This window comes from Euleptes europaea, chromosome 4 (assembly GCF_029931775.1).
Source record: "Euleptes europaea isolate rEulEur1 chromosome 4, rEulEur1.hap1, whole genome shotgun sequence".
In the NCBI taxonomy this organism is placed as follows: Eukaryota; Metazoa; Chordata; class Lepidosauria; order Squamata; family Sphaerodactylidae; genus Euleptes; species Euleptes europaea.
The window spans coordinates 116,464,906-116,482,824 of record NC_079315.1 but is presented as its reverse complement, the minus strand read 5'-3'; the positions used below and the strand labels follow the sequence as shown (position 1 = coordinate 116,482,824).

General features: G+C 45.4%; 1 protein-coding gene across 1 annotated transcript; it reads right to left on the bottom strand.

Annotated features, from left to right (window-relative positions):
* Positions 1–496: 496 nt before the first annotated feature.
* SYT4 (synaptotagmin 4) lies at positions 497–15,239 on the bottom strand. Its single transcript, XM_056849084.1, is given in 6 exon segments — positions 497–887; positions 3,047–3,167; positions 9,973–10,787; positions 14,810–15,003; positions 15,005–15,131; positions 15,134–15,239. Coding segments are annotated over 6 exon segments (1,671 nt in total). The 3' UTR covers positions 497–579.
* Between the last annotated feature and the right edge of the window lie 2,680 nt (positions 15,240–17,919).

Genomic DNA, 17,919 nt, shown 5'->3' with positions numbered 1-17,919 from the left:
ATGCAAGGCAAGTATTGAAAAAATGGTGTGAATTTTCAGGTACCCAACCTTCTTTGGAGGGGGGGGGGAGGAAGTGGTTGAATTTTCATGGGGAAAGGTTTTTCTAAAGCTGAAGGAAACATCCCACCCCCAAACCCCATCGTTCAGCTTTATTTTAGGCTTTACAAAACACAGATGTCTCTAGGTCTAGCAACATATATTAATGAGGTTATCATCATCAGGTTGACGGCAGTAATCTAGGTTTCCTGGTTACTTTCGTCATAAAAAAAAGATTTCTTAATTATGTTTACAGCATTGTGTGTCTCTATCGCCGTGTAAACTCCAGCAGAATACGAACCTCTGGTGAAATTATGTCAAGTTCTCATAGCTTGCAAAAGAAAAAGAAAAGAAAAGCCTTAACTGAATGAGAAAATGTAGTTACCTTCTGTTCTGATCATTCAATTCAGTCTTAACCAAAAAAAAGTGGGTTTTTTTTCTTTTTTTGTCACAAGCCTGCGATTACACATTGCAAAGAAAGAAAATTGATCCTTGCCTATGGAATTTTCATCAAAAAGTTCCGTCCAACCCGTCGTCGGGCTGTTAGCCGTCACACAGCGCATGCCATTTGGCAATCTGTCTCCTAGGGTACTCGCAGATTTCCTTCCAGTGTTCTCCGGCTGTTCCTTCTGTGGAAGCCCCCAAGGTTAAGCGGCCGACGATTTCATTCCGGGACCCCCGATCTGAATCCAACACCAAGAACTCGATGCTGATCTCTTCGAGGCCTTCGCAAGGAATGTCGAAGACAAAAAGTTCATTGAACACTGCATTGGGGGTACACTTCTTGACGTGGGTTTTCTTTTTGGAGATCCTTTTCTTGGCGTGATAGAGGTTTACTTTGACATAGGGGTCTGCAAAGACAAGGAGCATCCAACAAATATTTTGTACTGTATGGAATCTTGTGTGGAATCTTGGCTTAAAAAGCAATCCAAGAAGATGTCTTCTTGGGAGCTGGTAAGTATAGATCAGGGGTGTCGAACTCAATTGTTACGAGTTCCGGATATGACATAAATGTCACTTGGTCGGGCTGGGCCATGCTTTGCCAGCCAAAATCGAGAGTGGAGGGAGTAGAGGGAGGGTGGCTGCCTCGGCCTGCTTGTGGGCAGGATAAGGACTCTCAAGGGGCTGGATCCGCCTCCCCCCCCCCAGGCCTTATGTTTGACCCCCATGGCATAGATGCTAAGCAAAGGCACTGTGAATTGGCATGTTGCCAGCTCAAATCTCACCTCTGCCATAAACCCAAATAGATTCCTTTAGGCAAGCCATTTTCTCTCTGTCCCCATTTTTAGTAAGAATATAATACCAGCCAACCTTTAAAGTGCCATTGTAAGGATTGCTTACTAGTTTTATTATTCTGTGGAAAAAAAGGTGGTTGCTATTAGAGGGGTGAGACCATTCACAAAATGATCTCATATGGGCTGGATCCAATCATAAAATTTTGGAAGGTTCAATAACATGCTGGAGATGTCAGGTTCCAAGCCAAGCATCTCCTAAGATGGAAGCAGGTGTTACCACATGGGTGCTCCCTGCAAACACAAACATAATGCCTCCCTGGCTTTTCTCCTACTTCATTGAAGTGGGGGAAAGCTGGATAGGAGGCCACTTGGATAGGAGACCACCAAGGAAGTTTCTGTAGAGGAAGGCAATGGCAAAAACCACCTCTGCTTCTCACTTGCCCTGAAAGCACCTTCCTGGGGCCGCCATAAGTCAGTTGCAACTTGATGGCATTTGCATTCATACGTGGAGTGGGATGGTGCCACAGGGATGTGACGGCCACATTGATTCTGATCAGAACCCCTCCAAGGTAAACCCACTGTCAAAGCAAATCTCAGATCCTATCATGATAAGGAAGAACAGAAGAAGAAGAAAAGTTAGTTTTTATATGCCGACTTTCTCTGCCACTTAAGGGAGAATCAAACCGGCTTACAATCACCTTCCCTTTCCCTCCCCACGACAAACACCCTGTGAGGTACGTGGGGCTGAGAGATCACTAAGAGAGCTGTGACTAGTCCAAGGTCACACAGCTGGCTTCGTGTGTAGGAGTGGGGAAACAAATCCAGTTCACCAGATTAGCCCCTGCCACTCATGTGGATAAGCGGGGAATCAAACCCGGTTCTCCAGATCAGAGCCCAGCGCCCCAAACCACCGCTCTTAACCACTACACCACACTAATAATAGTAGGAATACACAGCTAATAATAGAAGGAAACACAATCCAGAGAATAGGCCTTTGAGATTTGCATCCAAGAGCCATGTCAGATACAGCATTACTCAGTAGTTTCAAGCAAATATGTGATCTGTCACTCTCTGTAAAAGTTGTGAATGGAACCATGGCTTAACACAGCCCCTGAATCTCAGGGCTATAGCCAGGGGGAGCCATTTCCAGTTCCATCGACAAGACATTTTTTTGATGTCATCCATTGGAAGTGGCATTTTTGGTTTGACCTGTATCCAGGAATGGCAGCGGTGCCCTGAAGTACAGAAAGCAGAAAGTGTTGTTCTGCTGACCAAGTATGAATAGAAGCCCAGGTTTCTGATCTTTTTCTTGCAGCAGCTGCTCCCCCGCCACTCATCTATCACTGCTGTTTCTGATTATAAAAGGCACATTTTTTAAAAGAAAAGATATTTTCTGTTTAGTTGAGACTTCTGGGATTTCTGTTTAGTTGAGACTTACTACTTATATCTCTCTGTGTGTTTTCCATGCCTGCCAAGCAGTGATTTCTTGTGATATATTCTGCAGACTGCACAAATGCAAGAAGCAGGTAATGCAATGTATCCAATATCAGTCATTTAAAAAGCATAAACACTGCATAAACACAGAGAGGAGGCAAACATGATGATTGTGTATGTGTTGCTGCTCACAGTATGCCCTACTCTTAATCTCTTCTATGCCTGAAGAAGTTTCAACCCAACTATAGGATACAAGGCTTGTACACGAAGTTCCAAGTTTGTGACAGAGTGAACTGTAAATCTCAGTATGTAATTGTAACAATGTGATCTTTTAAAATTACCTGATAATCCCGAAACATCGGCTTTGGGTAGGTGCCTGGCTTTTAAAACAACCACAGTGAGAGTATTCGTTGTGGACTGGTAACAGAGAGAAATCAGCAACTCTCCACGCCCAGAAGACTTCTGGAGAATGAGAAAGATCATTGTTCATGCAACATTTTGGATCAGTAATGACATTTATCGTGGTTCTGAAGCTCTGCAGTTAACCCTGACTCTGGTGATACATTCAGAGGCAAATATCCTAATTAGCTCATCAAATTCTACGGTCACTTAAACAAACGTGGGACTTGGCGATTATGATGACTATTTAAGATACTGACATCTGGACGGTCCTTTCCTACTTGTTCAACACATAAGAACCTGATCGACAGAAACAGTGCAATCCTATGCAGAGTTACTTCTGTCTCTCTCTCTGTGTTAAGTGCCGTGTTGCTTCCGACTCATGGCGACCCTATGAATCAATGTCCCCCAAATCTTTAACAGCCTTGCTCAGGTCTTGCAAACTGAGAGCTGTGGCTTCCTTTATAGAGTCCATCCATCTCATGTTGGGTCTTCCTCTTTTACTGCTGCCCTCAACTTTTCCTAGCATGATTGTCTTTTCCAGTTACTTTTGTCTTCTCATAATGTGACCAAAATATGATAGCCTCAGTTTAGTCATTTTAGCTTCTAGGGTCAGTTCAGGCTTGATTTGATCTAGAACCCACTGCTTAGATGGGAGTAACTGTGCATACAACTGAACTGAAAGTTATCTATACTAGTAACACTTATTTGAGGTTATATTTGTTATTAGTAATAAGAATAATACCTCTGTTTTATTGAAATCAATAGGACTTCAGCTTTTCTGACCAACGTGCTCCATTGGTGTCAATGGGATTGGAGCATGACAGCTTCTCTAGATTTCTAACCTAATGACAATGAGACATAGGGTTGCCAACCTCCAGGTACTAGCTGGAGATCTCCTGCTATTGCAACTGATCTCCAGCCAATAGAAATCAGTTCACCTGCAGAAAATGGCCACTTTGGCAATTGAACTCTATGGCACTGATGTCCCTCCCCAAACCCTGCCCTATTTAAGATTACATGGTTGTGCTGATTGCCACTTTGGGGTGAGGAAACAATTTTCCTCCAGGCCAAATTGACTAGGGATCCTGGAATATTTTTTGGGTTATTTTCTGGGCATGGGATAGGAGTCACTGGAGGCATGGGGGGAGGTAGTTGTGAATTTCCTGCATTGTACAGGGAGTTGGACTAGATGGCCCTGGTGGGTCCCTTCCATACCTATGATTCTATGAATAGGAAAAAAGAACTTCTGCACAGATTTCTTATGCATGCACCTCAGATTGCTTGGTGTAATTTTGTGGACCCCCCCCCCCCCCGCAACCACTAATATATGGAATGAAACCTTTTGCCCTGCAGCCTATTGAGGCGTTGTCACAAACTCTGGAGAATTAGCATTTCAATCGACTGAAGGAAATATCAGGTACAAATCAGATTTCGCAACAACCAATAACGTCACCTCGCTGGCCAGAAAGGAAATAGAAACCAAACAAGCGTCGCCCCTTTCAGGTCATGAACAGGACTTGTTGAGTTAAAAAATCATAAATGGCCGCAAACGGCAATATTGCTTGGGTACACATCGAAACAATTTGATTTGGGGCTTGATTTTTGTGAAAGCAATTGCTACCAAATCAATACACAGGCAGGTGCCCAGGAAGGCCTATTGGTTGCACGGGCTTTGCGACTTCTGTTAGGTTCAGAATTTTAATAAGCGATTGTCTGCTAGTTAAGCAGAAGTTCCCTTTAAGGTTGATTTGCAGCCTGACAATAAAGGCATTGACTGAGAAGTAAGCCAAGTAGAACACTCCAGCTTGGTTGCCAGAACCGTAAATGTTGATGGGACTGAAGTCTGGACGCCTCTTCTTCCAGGAGCCCTGTTGAGGTTTAATGGACTGCTGGAAATGAAAGTGGTTTGAGGATTGCAAACGTGATCAATTACATGTGGGGTAATTACTTGTGGATCATGGCCACGGTGATGTACGGTGATGCTCCTAGCCATGGAAATCAATGGAGGTTTGCCACTAACTTCAATGGAATATAGATTGCATGTTTAAAGCCTGGTACTTGGTTAATTATGAAGTACTTGGATTTCAGCCAGGTTATCCCCACAGAAAACAATGTAAGTATCTTTGCCTGTTTCCCCAAGTACTTCAGATTAGCTTGAATAAAATTTGGGTCCAGAAGCAGCTTAGAGACCAATAACATTTCCAGGGTATACCCTGGGAAGGAGGGGCCGTGGCTCAGTGGTAGAGCCACTGCTTGGCATGCAGAAAGTCCCAGGTTCAATCCCCAGCATCCCCAATTAAAGGGACTAGGCAAGTAGGTGATGTGAAAGACCCCTGCTTGAGACCTTGGAGAGCCACTGCTAGTCTGAGTAGACAATACTGACTTTGATGGACCAAGGGTCTGATTGGGGAGGGGCTGTGGCTCAGTGGTAGAGCATCTGCTTGGCTTGCAGAAGGTCCCAGGTTCAATCCTAGGCATCTCCAGTTAAAGGGACTAGGCAAGTAGGTGATGTGAAAGAACTCTGTCTGAGCCCTTGGAGAGCCACTGCCGGTCTGAGTAGACAATGCTAACTTTGGTGGACCAAGGGTCTGATTCAGTATAAGGCAGCTTCATGGAAGGCAGTATGTTATAGCCCAATCATTTCAGCTCTCAGAAGCCAAGCAGGGTTGATACTTGAATGGGAGACTTCCAAGGAAGATTCTGCAGACCAGGCAATGGCCAACTGCTTCTGCTTCTTGCCTTGAAAGCCCCTTGGTATGGTTGCCATAAGTCAGCAGAGACTTGACAGCAGACTGAAGTAAGTTACTCTCCTTACGATTGCACTGTTGGAGTAGGAAAACGGTGCCAGAAAATGGGGTGGGCACCGCTCCCACTTGCCACGCCTCCAGTCCCAACTACCATCTCCCAAAACTGCTCTCCAATTTAAAAGAACTGCCCTTGGGTAATGCCCAAGTCTCACCTAGGGTTGTGCATGGCGATAAACCCAAACCGAAAATAAACCTGAAAAGGCCTTTTGGGCTTCTTTCTGGTTTAATTTAACTCGAATATTTAAACTGGAAATAAAGCTGAAGCCGGATAGCTGAACGCCGAATCAGCCAAATAAGTATTCGGCTGTTTTCGGCTTTGGCTTTCCACAGGCTTTTCCCTATGGGAATTTTTACAATGCTTCTCTATGGAGGGGAAAAACAACCACTTCGGGACCCCATAAAATTGGACCCCTTGACTCAATCTTCACCAAACTTTGGGGTTCATGCAAGGAGAGTCCCTTGAAGCTACCCTGTAAATCTGGGAACTCTACTTCTAAAAATGCCCCAACAGGAGCTTCGGAAAAAATCCCCATAGCTTAAACGGGCCCAATTTTTTTTGGCAAACCCGGAAATAAATCCAGATACCCCTTTACCAGTATGGGTATTTGGCTTATTTCAGGTTTACCGGGGGGAAACCGGGCCCAATAAACCCAAACCCAACATTTACCGGGGTTTTGTTGTTGTTGTTGTTTGTTTTTTGCACAACTTTAGTCACCCCTCGTTGAGTTGCTAGATCCACAGGTAAAACATGTGAGGGCAATTTCTGCCACACAGTGATATGTAATGACTTTTGGGCTGTACAATTACCACACTTTCTTTCTTTGCTTCCCCCTGCTTCCACCAGGTGAAATGTGTTTGGGCACAGATATGAAACCTTCTCTACCAAAGAAATTTTGATGACTTGAAGAAGAAATTAGTCACACCTAACTGGGTTTTTGTGGGCAGGAGAAGCAGCATTCCTCAAAGCTATGGATGTTCAATAGGTAAAGAAGCTTAAAGAGGTTTTCAGTTTGGACTGGGAATTGCCATTCCTTCTTGGATCTGAGAAAAGGAGCTTTGGGTCTCCAAAGTTTATACCCCCCAAAATCATGTTGGTCTGTAAGGTGCTACTGGACTTTAATTTAGCTCAGTATGGGCAGCAGAATGGTGGGACAGTCCTTTATGATGGTTTTATTGACCGAAGACAGACATTCCCAACCTCCAAGAGCACGTGGACTGGCATCTTTCTATGTTAGTATGCTAGATCTCGCCAAGTAGGCCAGGCCTATTGTGTTCAGCACGTGGAAGGGAGAACACCAAGGAGGACTCTACAGAGGAAGGCAATGGAAAACCACCCTCTGCTTCTCACTTGCCTTGAAAGCCCCTCGCTAGGGTCACCATACGTTGGAAGCTAAGCAGGGTCAGTACTTGGAACAGAGACCTACATGGAAAACTCTGCAGAGGAAGGCAATGGCAAACCACCCTCTGCTTCTCACTAGTCTTGAAAGCTCTTTCTGGGGTCGCCATAAATTTGCTCTGACTTGATGGCACTTTACAAACATAAGAACAGGCAGACGTAGTGTATCTCATCGGATCTCAGAAACTAAGCAAGGTCAGTACTTGGAAGGGAGACCTCCAAGAAAGGCTCTGCAGAGGAAGATGATGGCAAACCACTTCAGCTTCTCACTTGGAAGTCCCTTGCTGGGGTTACCATAAGTCAGAAGCTAAGCAGAGTTAGTACATAGATGGAAGACTGCCAAGGAAGGTTCTGTAGAGGAAGACAAAGGCAACCCACCTCTGCTTCTCACTTGCCTTGAAAGCCCCTTGCTGTGGTCACCATTAGCTGGAAGCTAAGCAGGGTCAGTACTTGGAAGGGAGACCTCCAAGAAAGACTCTGCAGAGGAAGGTGATGGCAAACCACCTCTGCTTCTCACTTGCTTCAAACGCCCTTTGCTAGGATTGCCATAAATCAGCTGTGACTTGATAGCACTTTACACACACCTCCACGCTCAACGCCGCATGAAATGTGTACCTAAAAACGGTTACTGACACACCTAGATCTATGATGCCTTTGCAGAGCACCATAAAAAAGTTCTTTGCTAGTCCCACTACCTTGTTTTGGCAATTACTGTTGCACAATTTGCAATATATGGTGGCCAGTGCTGGCATAAAAATGCCTTGCTCAATCATATGACCCAGTCACGTGTCTTGAAAGCCAGCATGGTGAAGTGGTTAAGAGTGGTGGACTCTAATCTGGAGAACCGGGTTTGATTCCCCACTCCTCCACATGAGCGGTGGACTCTAATCCGGAGTACCAAGTTTGATTCTCCACTCCTAGACATGAAGCCTGCTGGGAGACCTTGAGCTAGTCACAGTTCTCTCCAAACTCTCTCAGCCCCACCTACCTCACAAGGTGTCTGTTGTGCGGAGAGGAAGGGAAGGTGATTGTAAGCCGGTTTGAGACTCCTTAAAAGGTAGAGAAAAGCGGGGTATAAAAACCAACTCTTTTTCTTCTACATAATGTACTATGTTCAGTCAGTTTAGGATGCCAACAATCTGTGTGGCCTGCTGTGCCATTCTGTATGGGCAATTGTTGTTGCACCCCACATGAGACCTATGTTGGTCATTGTGGAAGGTCAGAGGACCAAGCATCAAAGGGGTCACTCCCAAAAAAGTTCACCCTGTTTCCATGCTTGACAAAACACTGACGGAGAGTTTGATGGCATGGGTTGGACCACTCAGATTTGGGAGTCCAATTTTCACTTCGTTGTGAAGCTCTCTAGGTGATCATGGATCAACCACCATCTCAGAGCCTAACCTACCTCACAGGAAACTTACAAGTACGAAACAGGATAACCTCACGGAATCTCTTGAAGGAATGGCAGGACACCAGTGCAACTACTTGAGATCTTTGAAAAAAAAATCTTATATCAAAACCTGTTAGGGTCCAACAAGGTTCAGGCTTGGACCCACCAACAAGAATCTGGGAAGTGCCTTAGATTTTGAACATATGATTCCCATGTTGGAGGTCCAAGTGAAATTAAAGCAAAAGAGTTTCCATCTAGACATTAGGAAGAATTTTCTAACAGTTAGAATGGTTCCTCAGTGGAACAGGCTTCCTCAGGAGGTGGTGAGCTCTCCTTCCCTGGAGGTTTTTAAGAAGAGGCTGGATGGCCATCTGTCAGCAATGCTGATTCTATGACCTTAAGCAGATCATGAGAGGGAAGGCATCTTGGCCATCTTCTGGGCATGGAGTAGGGGTCACTGGAGGTGTGTGTGGGGGAGATAGTTGTGAATTTCCTGATTGTGCAGGGGGTTGGACTAGATGACCCTGGTGGTCCCTTCCAACTCTATGATTCTATGATTTACCAGCAGGAAAGATCTTTCTCTGGTTGAGTCCCTGCCACTGAGCTAGATGTGGCAATGGATTGACTGAGTATCAGGCAGCTTCAAATGGATTAAGAATATTCCTGTGAGTGTCTGACTTATGTGCAAGTGGGGGGAAGGTATGCCTAGATCTAGTGCCTCTTTCACAACTGAGAAATTCCCTTTCCCTTAAAGGCCTGCCCAATTAGAAGAAGACTTGGTTTTTATACCCTGCTTTTTCTCTACCTTTAAGGAGTCTCAAAGCGTCTTATAATCGCCTTCCCATCCCCCCCAACAACAGACACCTTGTGAGGTAGGTGGGGCTGAGAGAGAGAGAACTGTGACTGGCCCAAGAACTGAAAGGCTCAGAGCGAACTGTGACTGGCCCAAGGCCACCCAGCTGGCTTCATGTGTAGGAGCGGGGAATCAAACCCGATTCTCCAGGTTAGAGTCCACCACTCTTAACCACTACACCATGCTGACTCTTACGTCTGGAACAACTACAAAAATGTTTTTAAGACCTTCCTGCTTGATCTGATACAGACGGAAAAGGTATACAGTCAACATCATGTTGAAGTTGTATAGGTTATATCTTCAAGACTTTTATACTGTGGGGTTAGATAATATATTTAAAAACAGTTTGAACTATCTCTTAGATGTTGGGCCAGCGAAATGCACACACGGATCAGTAAAGAAGATATGAGATCAATTACCCTAACATTCTTTTTGATGATTTCCTTGTTCATCAGCATTCTTCCTTCGGATAATTCGATCCCTGAGAGAGGAAAGAGGACTTCTCCAATGATGTCATCTCGGGAAAACCTGTCAAAGCTCAGGATCATAAAGTGAAGGCTGAGGTCTTGCACTTGGGTGTAAGGGATCCCATAAAATGTAAAGGTTTCGTCAAAGGCGGGATCTAAGGTTTTCCTCAGCACACGCGTTTTCACCTTGTGCTTCTTCTCGGGGAGTATTGTCATTTTGATGTACGGATCAGAAGTCATTGACTGCTCGTCCATGGCTGGCAAGCCACGGGCTTCCTTGATGTTCACCATGAATGCTTTCTTCTCAAAATTGTACTCAATAGAAAAGAACAGAGTCCCTAATTTATCTTGTTTCTCCTCAGAAGATATTGAAGTTGCGGACTTCAGGCTATCAGGGGATATTGAATCTTTCTCCCTTTCTGGAAAGAGCTTCGGAGTAAAGTTCTCAAGATCAGAGGAACTTGGAATTTTCGGGATTGTTTTGGGAAAGTTGCCGTTCAGATCTTGTTTCTCCAGGTCGAGGTGGAGAGAGCTCTTTGGCATCACAGGCTTGCCTTTGGCTTCGTTTTTATCGTCTGCACCAAACGTCTTCTTGCTGTTGAGGTTCTCTGGATAAATATCGACCCCCTTCAGCACGTGGACAAATTTGTATGGAGGGGTCTTATTAGATTTGGAAGATTTGCGTTGGCAGCAGATCCAAGCAAAAAGAGAGATGGTGAAGACCAGCCCAAAGGCACTGAAGATTCCAACCACGGTTGGAATTTCATCTGCAAGTCAAAGCAAATGGCAACAAATACATGAATGCTAGATTTCAGAGAGTAAAGTTAGCTATGTACAAGAGTGCACTAGACAGAATTGCCCAAAAAACTATCCAACTGCATGTATGCACATATTGTGCCCCCTGCAGGTATGAACATGAATAAAAAACACTGACAACTCGAGCTATGAATGTTTATTGTTGCTTAATGGTGGAGGCAAGCACAGTTGCACTATTATAATTGCAATAAAAGACACAGTTCTTGTCAAATTCTCTACTGCACGAGATAAAACGTAAGAATTTGCTCGGCACAAACACTTCAAGTTCCCTCTTACCGCCTTTGCACTCGTCTTTTGAGTCTCGAGATAAAAGAGAATTTGAAATCTGTACTGTTCACATGCATGCCATCCACTTTTATTTCTGTCAACAGATTTCTCTTTATCTTCAATGAACTAAATGTCATTGTGATCCCTGGGAGGGGCCATGACATGAGAATGCTAACTTTAATGGGAAACAACAGCACTTTAGGAAATGCTTGCTATTTCCCTAGTGCTTGCTCTCTAAGGCAAATTAAATATAGCAGCCTTTTTAATTTCCCCTGCAGTTTTTGTTTATTATTCTTGGATATGTTTTTGAAGACATGAACTTAGGCAGTTCATGAGAGGGAGGGCATTATGGCCATCTTCTGGGCATGTAGGGGTCACTGAGTGGGTGTGGAGGAGGTAGTTGTGAAATTCCTGCATTGTGCAGGGGGTTGGACTAGATGACCCTGGTGGTCCCTTCCAACTTTATGATTCTATGACATCCATTGCCATTTGTATTCTTTCAATACTAACTCCACCTCACTATAGGGGCCAAGAGGTTTTTTTTAAAGCCATCTGGAGTGGTAGGTATGTAAGACTGCAATCCAAGGCGTGCTCTCCTGGGATTCAGTCCCATGGAAGTTGGCGAGACTTGCTCCTAAGTACACGAGATGTGCCCAGCATCAGGCCGAAGAGCCCAATCATTCCACAGAGCAACATTTCCCTCCATAGCACCCAAGTCTGTTTCCCATGATCTTCTTTCCCATCGCTCAGAGGAGCCAGCCCACCCTTCCAGCAGCCAAAGGAAGAGCAGTGCAGAAGACTGCGACGACATCTGGCAAATGGCTGGAAGAGGGGCAGGGGAGATGTCATTAGCATTTCATGAGTAAGCAGTGCGGGGCCAGACGAGCGCCACTAATTGGAAATCCGATTCTGCCCATAAGTAACATTGCTAAGTGAGTCTAAGCACCGAGTGCCGGCCAGAGCAATCAAGCCTAAGTCTACATTCTCCAAGCAAAATGGGGGTGGGGGTGTAGGGGGGACTCATGAAATATTAATGGGACGGCATGGCTTGTGCAGGAAGGCAATCGTGTCTTTTATATAACAGCGCCGGTGTTCTAACAAATGATCACCATCTTCATTCTGGGTGAGAGAAAGAGGGAGAACAGCTCCCTGGGAAGGATGAGCAGTATCTCTGTCTCTGTCTCTCTCTCTCTCTCTCTCTCTCTTTGACTGGTGGAGACACAGACTGATTCTCTTGGACGCATCAACTGCTCTGTTCTTTCTGGGTTGGACAAGACCAGAGAAATCCATTTCCATATCAGTTGCGCACCCAGAAACCTCATCTCTGAATCATTTTGAGTTTAATCTATGGGGAAACATGAAAGTGAAAGGGTTAAACCCAGTGTCAGTTCAGCCTCTCCCTGGCTATGTTGCTACTTTCATAGGAATTTGTCTCTGGCACGGGACGGACTTCTTTGCTCCACCTCTGTGCTTTTGCGTTGGAAGGACCTATTTGTCTATCTCGCTGTATGCAGGTGGGGCTCTGGCTCAGTGGTAGAGCATTTGCTTTGCAAGAAAGTCCCAGGATCGATCCCTGGCATCTCCAGTTACAAGGACCAGGTAGGAGGTGATGTGAAAGACCTCTGCCTGAGACCCTGGAGAGCTGCTGCCAGTCTGAGTAGACAATGGTCTGATTCAGCAGAAGGCAACTTCATGGGTTTTTATCTATCTATCTATCTATCTATCTATCTATCTATCTATCTATCTATCTATCTATCTATCTATCTATCTATCTATCCATCCATCCATCCATCCATCCATCCATCCATCCATCCATCCATCCATCCATCCATCCATCCAATCACCCAACCACCCAACCACCCAACCATCCAACCATCCAACCATCCAACCATCCAACCATCCACACTCACACACAATGGCCATACAACATGGGTGTGTAGTGGTGTCCAGATTAATCTTGATGGGATAAGAACATAAGAAAGGCCATGCTGGATCAGACCAAGGCCCATCAAGTCCAGCAGTATGTTCACACAGGAGCCAACCAGGTGCCTCTAGGAAGACACAAACAAGATGACTGCAGCAGCATTGTCCTGCCTGTGTCAGATCAGATGCTGGGAAGCTCTGTGGTCAGTGAATCCTTTCCCGCCTGCTCTTTCTGTGGTCTCCCTCTGTGCGCCTGTGTGTTTTGTCAAGCATAACACGCGGCAGTGAGTTTGAGACCAAACCCGTCGGCAGTGAGGTAATGGCAGTTGCATAAGACTGCCTTGGGAAAGAGGCCAGGTTTGGCTCATTAACTCGGCTGAACAGATTTTAATGGTCAATTGACGCGTTTGCGAAAGGCTCTTTCCGAAGCCCGAGTGTCCCTCTGGCAGCAGGAGTGAGGCTGCAAGACACAATTACAACGGCTGATGGGGAAGAATGCAGCTGCTAGATATTAATTACCCTCCTATCAGGTGTGTGAGCTGTCGCACATGAAATTGGAAACACCCGTGCGGGTTGGCACAGGAAGAATTCGGAACTAAATGTGCTGGACAGGATCTGTGAGTGGGATTGCAGCCTGCCTGTGTTGCTGTTTTCAGAAACAGATTGTCTAGGTGCTATAGTGGCTACGTAGAAAGATGGGCTGAGAATGCTCTCTTTCTGAAAAAGAGCAGGGCATTAGTGTCAGTTGAGAAGGTTGCAATCTGGATTCATTCCAATCAGACTATAGGTCCAGCATCGTTTGAACTGCGATCAGCTTCCTCCTGCGACATTTGTCAAAGCCAATTTGTCTGGGACAGGACCCAAAACACCCCAAACCCAACTGCTCTGACCATAAAGAAGCCGTGTGGCTCCCCTGAGACCATCACATCGTAAAAATCCAATTGAGAGTGGGCACTGACCCAACATGGGAAGAGTTGAAAAAGAACAATATTGCACGCATGCATTTCTATATGGTTCCCCATCTCTCCAAAGACAACGCACCCTTCTGGAGTTTAAACAGACTGAAAAATACTGATCCTTAAAACTTTTCAATTGCCTGCCTCAGAGGCAAGATCCAGCCAAGGCATTAGAGATCCAGAGAACGCTATTAGGCTTCCGGCAGCAATATGATACCAAGTGAAAAATCGTTGGGGGGTGCTTCACATGTACAACATTAGCAGCATCACTGAAGACAGGAGAGAGACCGACACATGGACATATAGGTAGCAAGACAACCCTTGGATAAGATGGGTGGGTGGATGAATGACTAATCTTTTTGAGTAACTCTCTCTCTCTCTCTCTCTCTCTCTCTCTCTCTCTCTCTCTCTCTCTGGAATCAATCATGACAAATATGCCGAGAGTATTTAGAATATGAGTTTGGGATGACTCATCCAAGCCCTCGAACGCAGCTTTCAGAAACTGAAATTGCAGCAGAGAAGGTCTCTCTCCCAACTCCCCGGATACAATCCTTCTCTTTTACTCATCTGCTCTCTCTGTCTAGAGAGAGAGAGGCACACATTTCTAAATCATAAAACTAAAAAAAAAACTTCTGTAAAACGCATGCAGGATATAAAGAATGTTTGAAAGGGGGTGCTATTCAGATCAGAGAATCTGCAAGCCCCGGGCTTCCAATGCCGGATTTCCCCAGAAATAGGACATGGTACAGGCATGGAGAATGCCTTCCCAGGGCACCTGAGTGACATTAACGAAGGCTTCAGCATTAGGGTTTTAAGGAGCAGCTTACCAAATTCTTCTCTGCTGGCTGAGATCGGAGCCATGTTGTGGGGCTCGTGCGCTCTCCAAGGTGCTGAAAACGCTCTTCCTTCGCCCTCAGCCTTCGCGGAGGGAGGCAGAGCCAACCCAGCCGAAGGGAGCCTTGTTTTCCAACGTGATGCAAACACAAGCTGGAGAGATCGGGAAGGTCTTCAGAAAAGGAGGAGGTCGAGCAGGAAGGAGGGGGGAGAGGAGGGCAGGGTGTCGCTGTAGCCCGTCCCTTCTGCACAGCGATTCGTGAGCCCTCGCCCTGTGGTTGGGATCTTCTGACTAACGGAGCTCCGAGACCGAAGACGTGGTTGAAACCCAAATTGACGCAATCCTGACGCTACAGGACTGGAATCGGCACCTCCTCCCCCTCTTTTTTTCTTTCTCCCCACTCCTGGGAATTCAGCACACATCCATCAATTATTTTCACAGCGCTGCTGCAAGAGATTAGCTCACGTTCTCAGTCGGACACAGATAACGATGCTAATTTCGAGGGCCAAATTTCCCAGTGTTTTAGAAAACACCGTCTGGCATGCTTTTATGACTGTCAGAGTCATGTTGGCTGTAAGGATGCCCTAAGAAGAGAGGATGCAAGCCCTGGGGGGCAAAAGAGAGCTCCATTCCCCTCTTTTCTTTCCTGAGATGAAACACACGTGTGTGTGTGTGTGTGTGTGTGTGTGTGTGCGTGTGTGTGTGTGTGTGTGTGTGTGTGTGTGTGAGAGAGAGAGAGAGAGAGAGAGAGAGAGAGAGAGAGAGAGAGAGAGAGAGAGAGTTTTACTGGGTTGCCAAATCGGTTGCATCCCCATATAGAAGGGGAATAGCTGCATTTCCCAGAATTGCTGGACATACTCAAATAGAATATGCTAGAGCTAGCTCATCCTCCGTTTCCTTCCACCACCCCCATCTTTAATTTCACAATGTAACCCATGCTATAAAAAGCAGAACATAGTCAAAATAATCTTTTCCAGTGTGCACCCGTGTTTACGCACGAGCACACACCTAAACACCTGAATCACCTCAGACCAGAAAATAACCATTTAAACAAAGTAGGAATTATTAACCATTTCGAGGACATAAAACTGTGGAACTCCCTGCCCCAGGATGTGGTGATGGCTAACAACTTTAAGAGGGCTTTAAGAGGGGAGTGGACATGTCCATGGAGGAGATGGCTATCCATGGTTACTAGTCAAAATGGATACTAGTCATGATGCTGCTGCAGTCGTCTTGTTTGTGGGCTTCCTAGAGGCATCTGATTGGCCACTATGTGAACAAACTGCTGGACTTGATCTGCCAGGATTTTCTTATGTTCTTATGACATCAGAAATTCTATTTTGTTCTTGTTAGTTCCACCTACTGATCACAATGCCATCCTAAGAACAATTTCCTGGGAATAAGCTCCACTGAATAGACAATAAGGCAACAAAGATGGTGAGGGGTCTGGAGACCAAGTCCTAGGAGGAAAGATTGAAGGAGTTGGGTATGTTTAGCCTGAAGAGAAGACTGAGAGGTGATATGATAACTATCTTCAAATACTTGAAGGGCTATCATATAGAGGATGGTGCCGATTTGTTTTCTGTTGCCCCAGAAGGTCAGACCAGAACCAATGGGTTGAAATTAAATCAAAAGAGTTTCCGTCTAGACAGTAGGAAGAATTTTCGAACAGTTAGAGAAGTTCCTCAGTGGAACAGGCTTCCTTAGGAGGTGGTAAGCTCTCCTTCCCTGGAGGTTTTTAAGAAGAGGCTAGATGGCTGTCAGCAATGCTGATTCTATGAACTTCGGCAGATAATGAGAGGGAGGGCATCTTGGCCATCTTCTGGGCATGGAGTAGGGGTCACTGGGGGTGTGGGGGGTAGTTGTGAATTTCCTGCATTGTGCAGGGGGTTGGACTAAATGACTCTGATGGTACCTTCCAATTCTATGATTCTATGATTCTATGACTTCAGTAGGATGATGAGTGGACTTATTTAGGATTGCACTCTCGGTGCGGTGTAGCGGTTAAGGGATCAGACTAAAATCTGGGAGATTCGTGCTTGATTCACTCTACCTTAATAGTGTTGATGGAAGGCTAAAGCAGAAGAGGGTGGAACAATGTGCCCTGAGCTCCAAGGAGGAACGGTGGGTGAGCTTTTTGAAAACAAATAAATGATAGAATTCATCCCACTGTATCATAGACTCATAGAATCATAGAGTAGGAAGGGCCTTGGTCTGATGCAGCAGGACTTTTCTTATGTTCTTAAGAAGAAGGAGGAGGAGGAGGAGGAGGACGTAGAGGTGCTTTCAGGGTTCAAGGTGCTTCATGTCTTTTTCCAGTCATGGCAACAACCCTGTAGGATAGGCCAACATTATTTCCATCCCCATCCTGCAAATAGTTAGAGGGTAGATGCTGAGAGAGAGTGTCTTCCCTGAAGTCATACTAATGAATCTGTGGCAAAGGCAAGATCTGAACCAAAGATTTCCCGGATCACAGTTGGTTCAGTTTTCCCACTCGGTTAAGCCACTAAATAAACAAGAAATGGGGCGAAAAGGCAGGACCTGAATTGATCTCCCTTTCTTTCTCTTTCTCTTTCTCGTTTCGCTTTGCTAATGCCATCCTTTTTCTTCATTCCATCTGTCTGGTCTCTCCCTCCCCTCCCTCCGCCCCACTGACATCTGAAAGTCAGACTTCTCCATATTGGTGAGCTCATGGGACGTAATTACATTTAGTTTTGGGCTCTGAGCCAGACAAAACACAGTTAGCGCTCCATGATCAAAACAATGGTTCAGAAGCACAAAAAAAGAAGGGAAAAAACCCACAAAGCAAAACAAAAAAACAGGTTTAACAAATTCCAGCAAGTGAATGATTATTAAGCTACAACTGTAGCCAAATGTTAACACAACAAAACTGGCCCATCAATGTGCAATATGTTCTGCTATTGCATTGAGCCATATTGATCTGCCCATCCAAAGCACATCAGCTTTATGTTACCGGGCCTCGGTGAGATGAATAATATAGATGCTCTGCCTGACCCACGGATGCATTTTCAGGAGTTAGCAGCCGAGGAGATCAGGGAGCCGATCGGCCGGTGCCCATTAAAGTTATGGAACAGGAGGGAG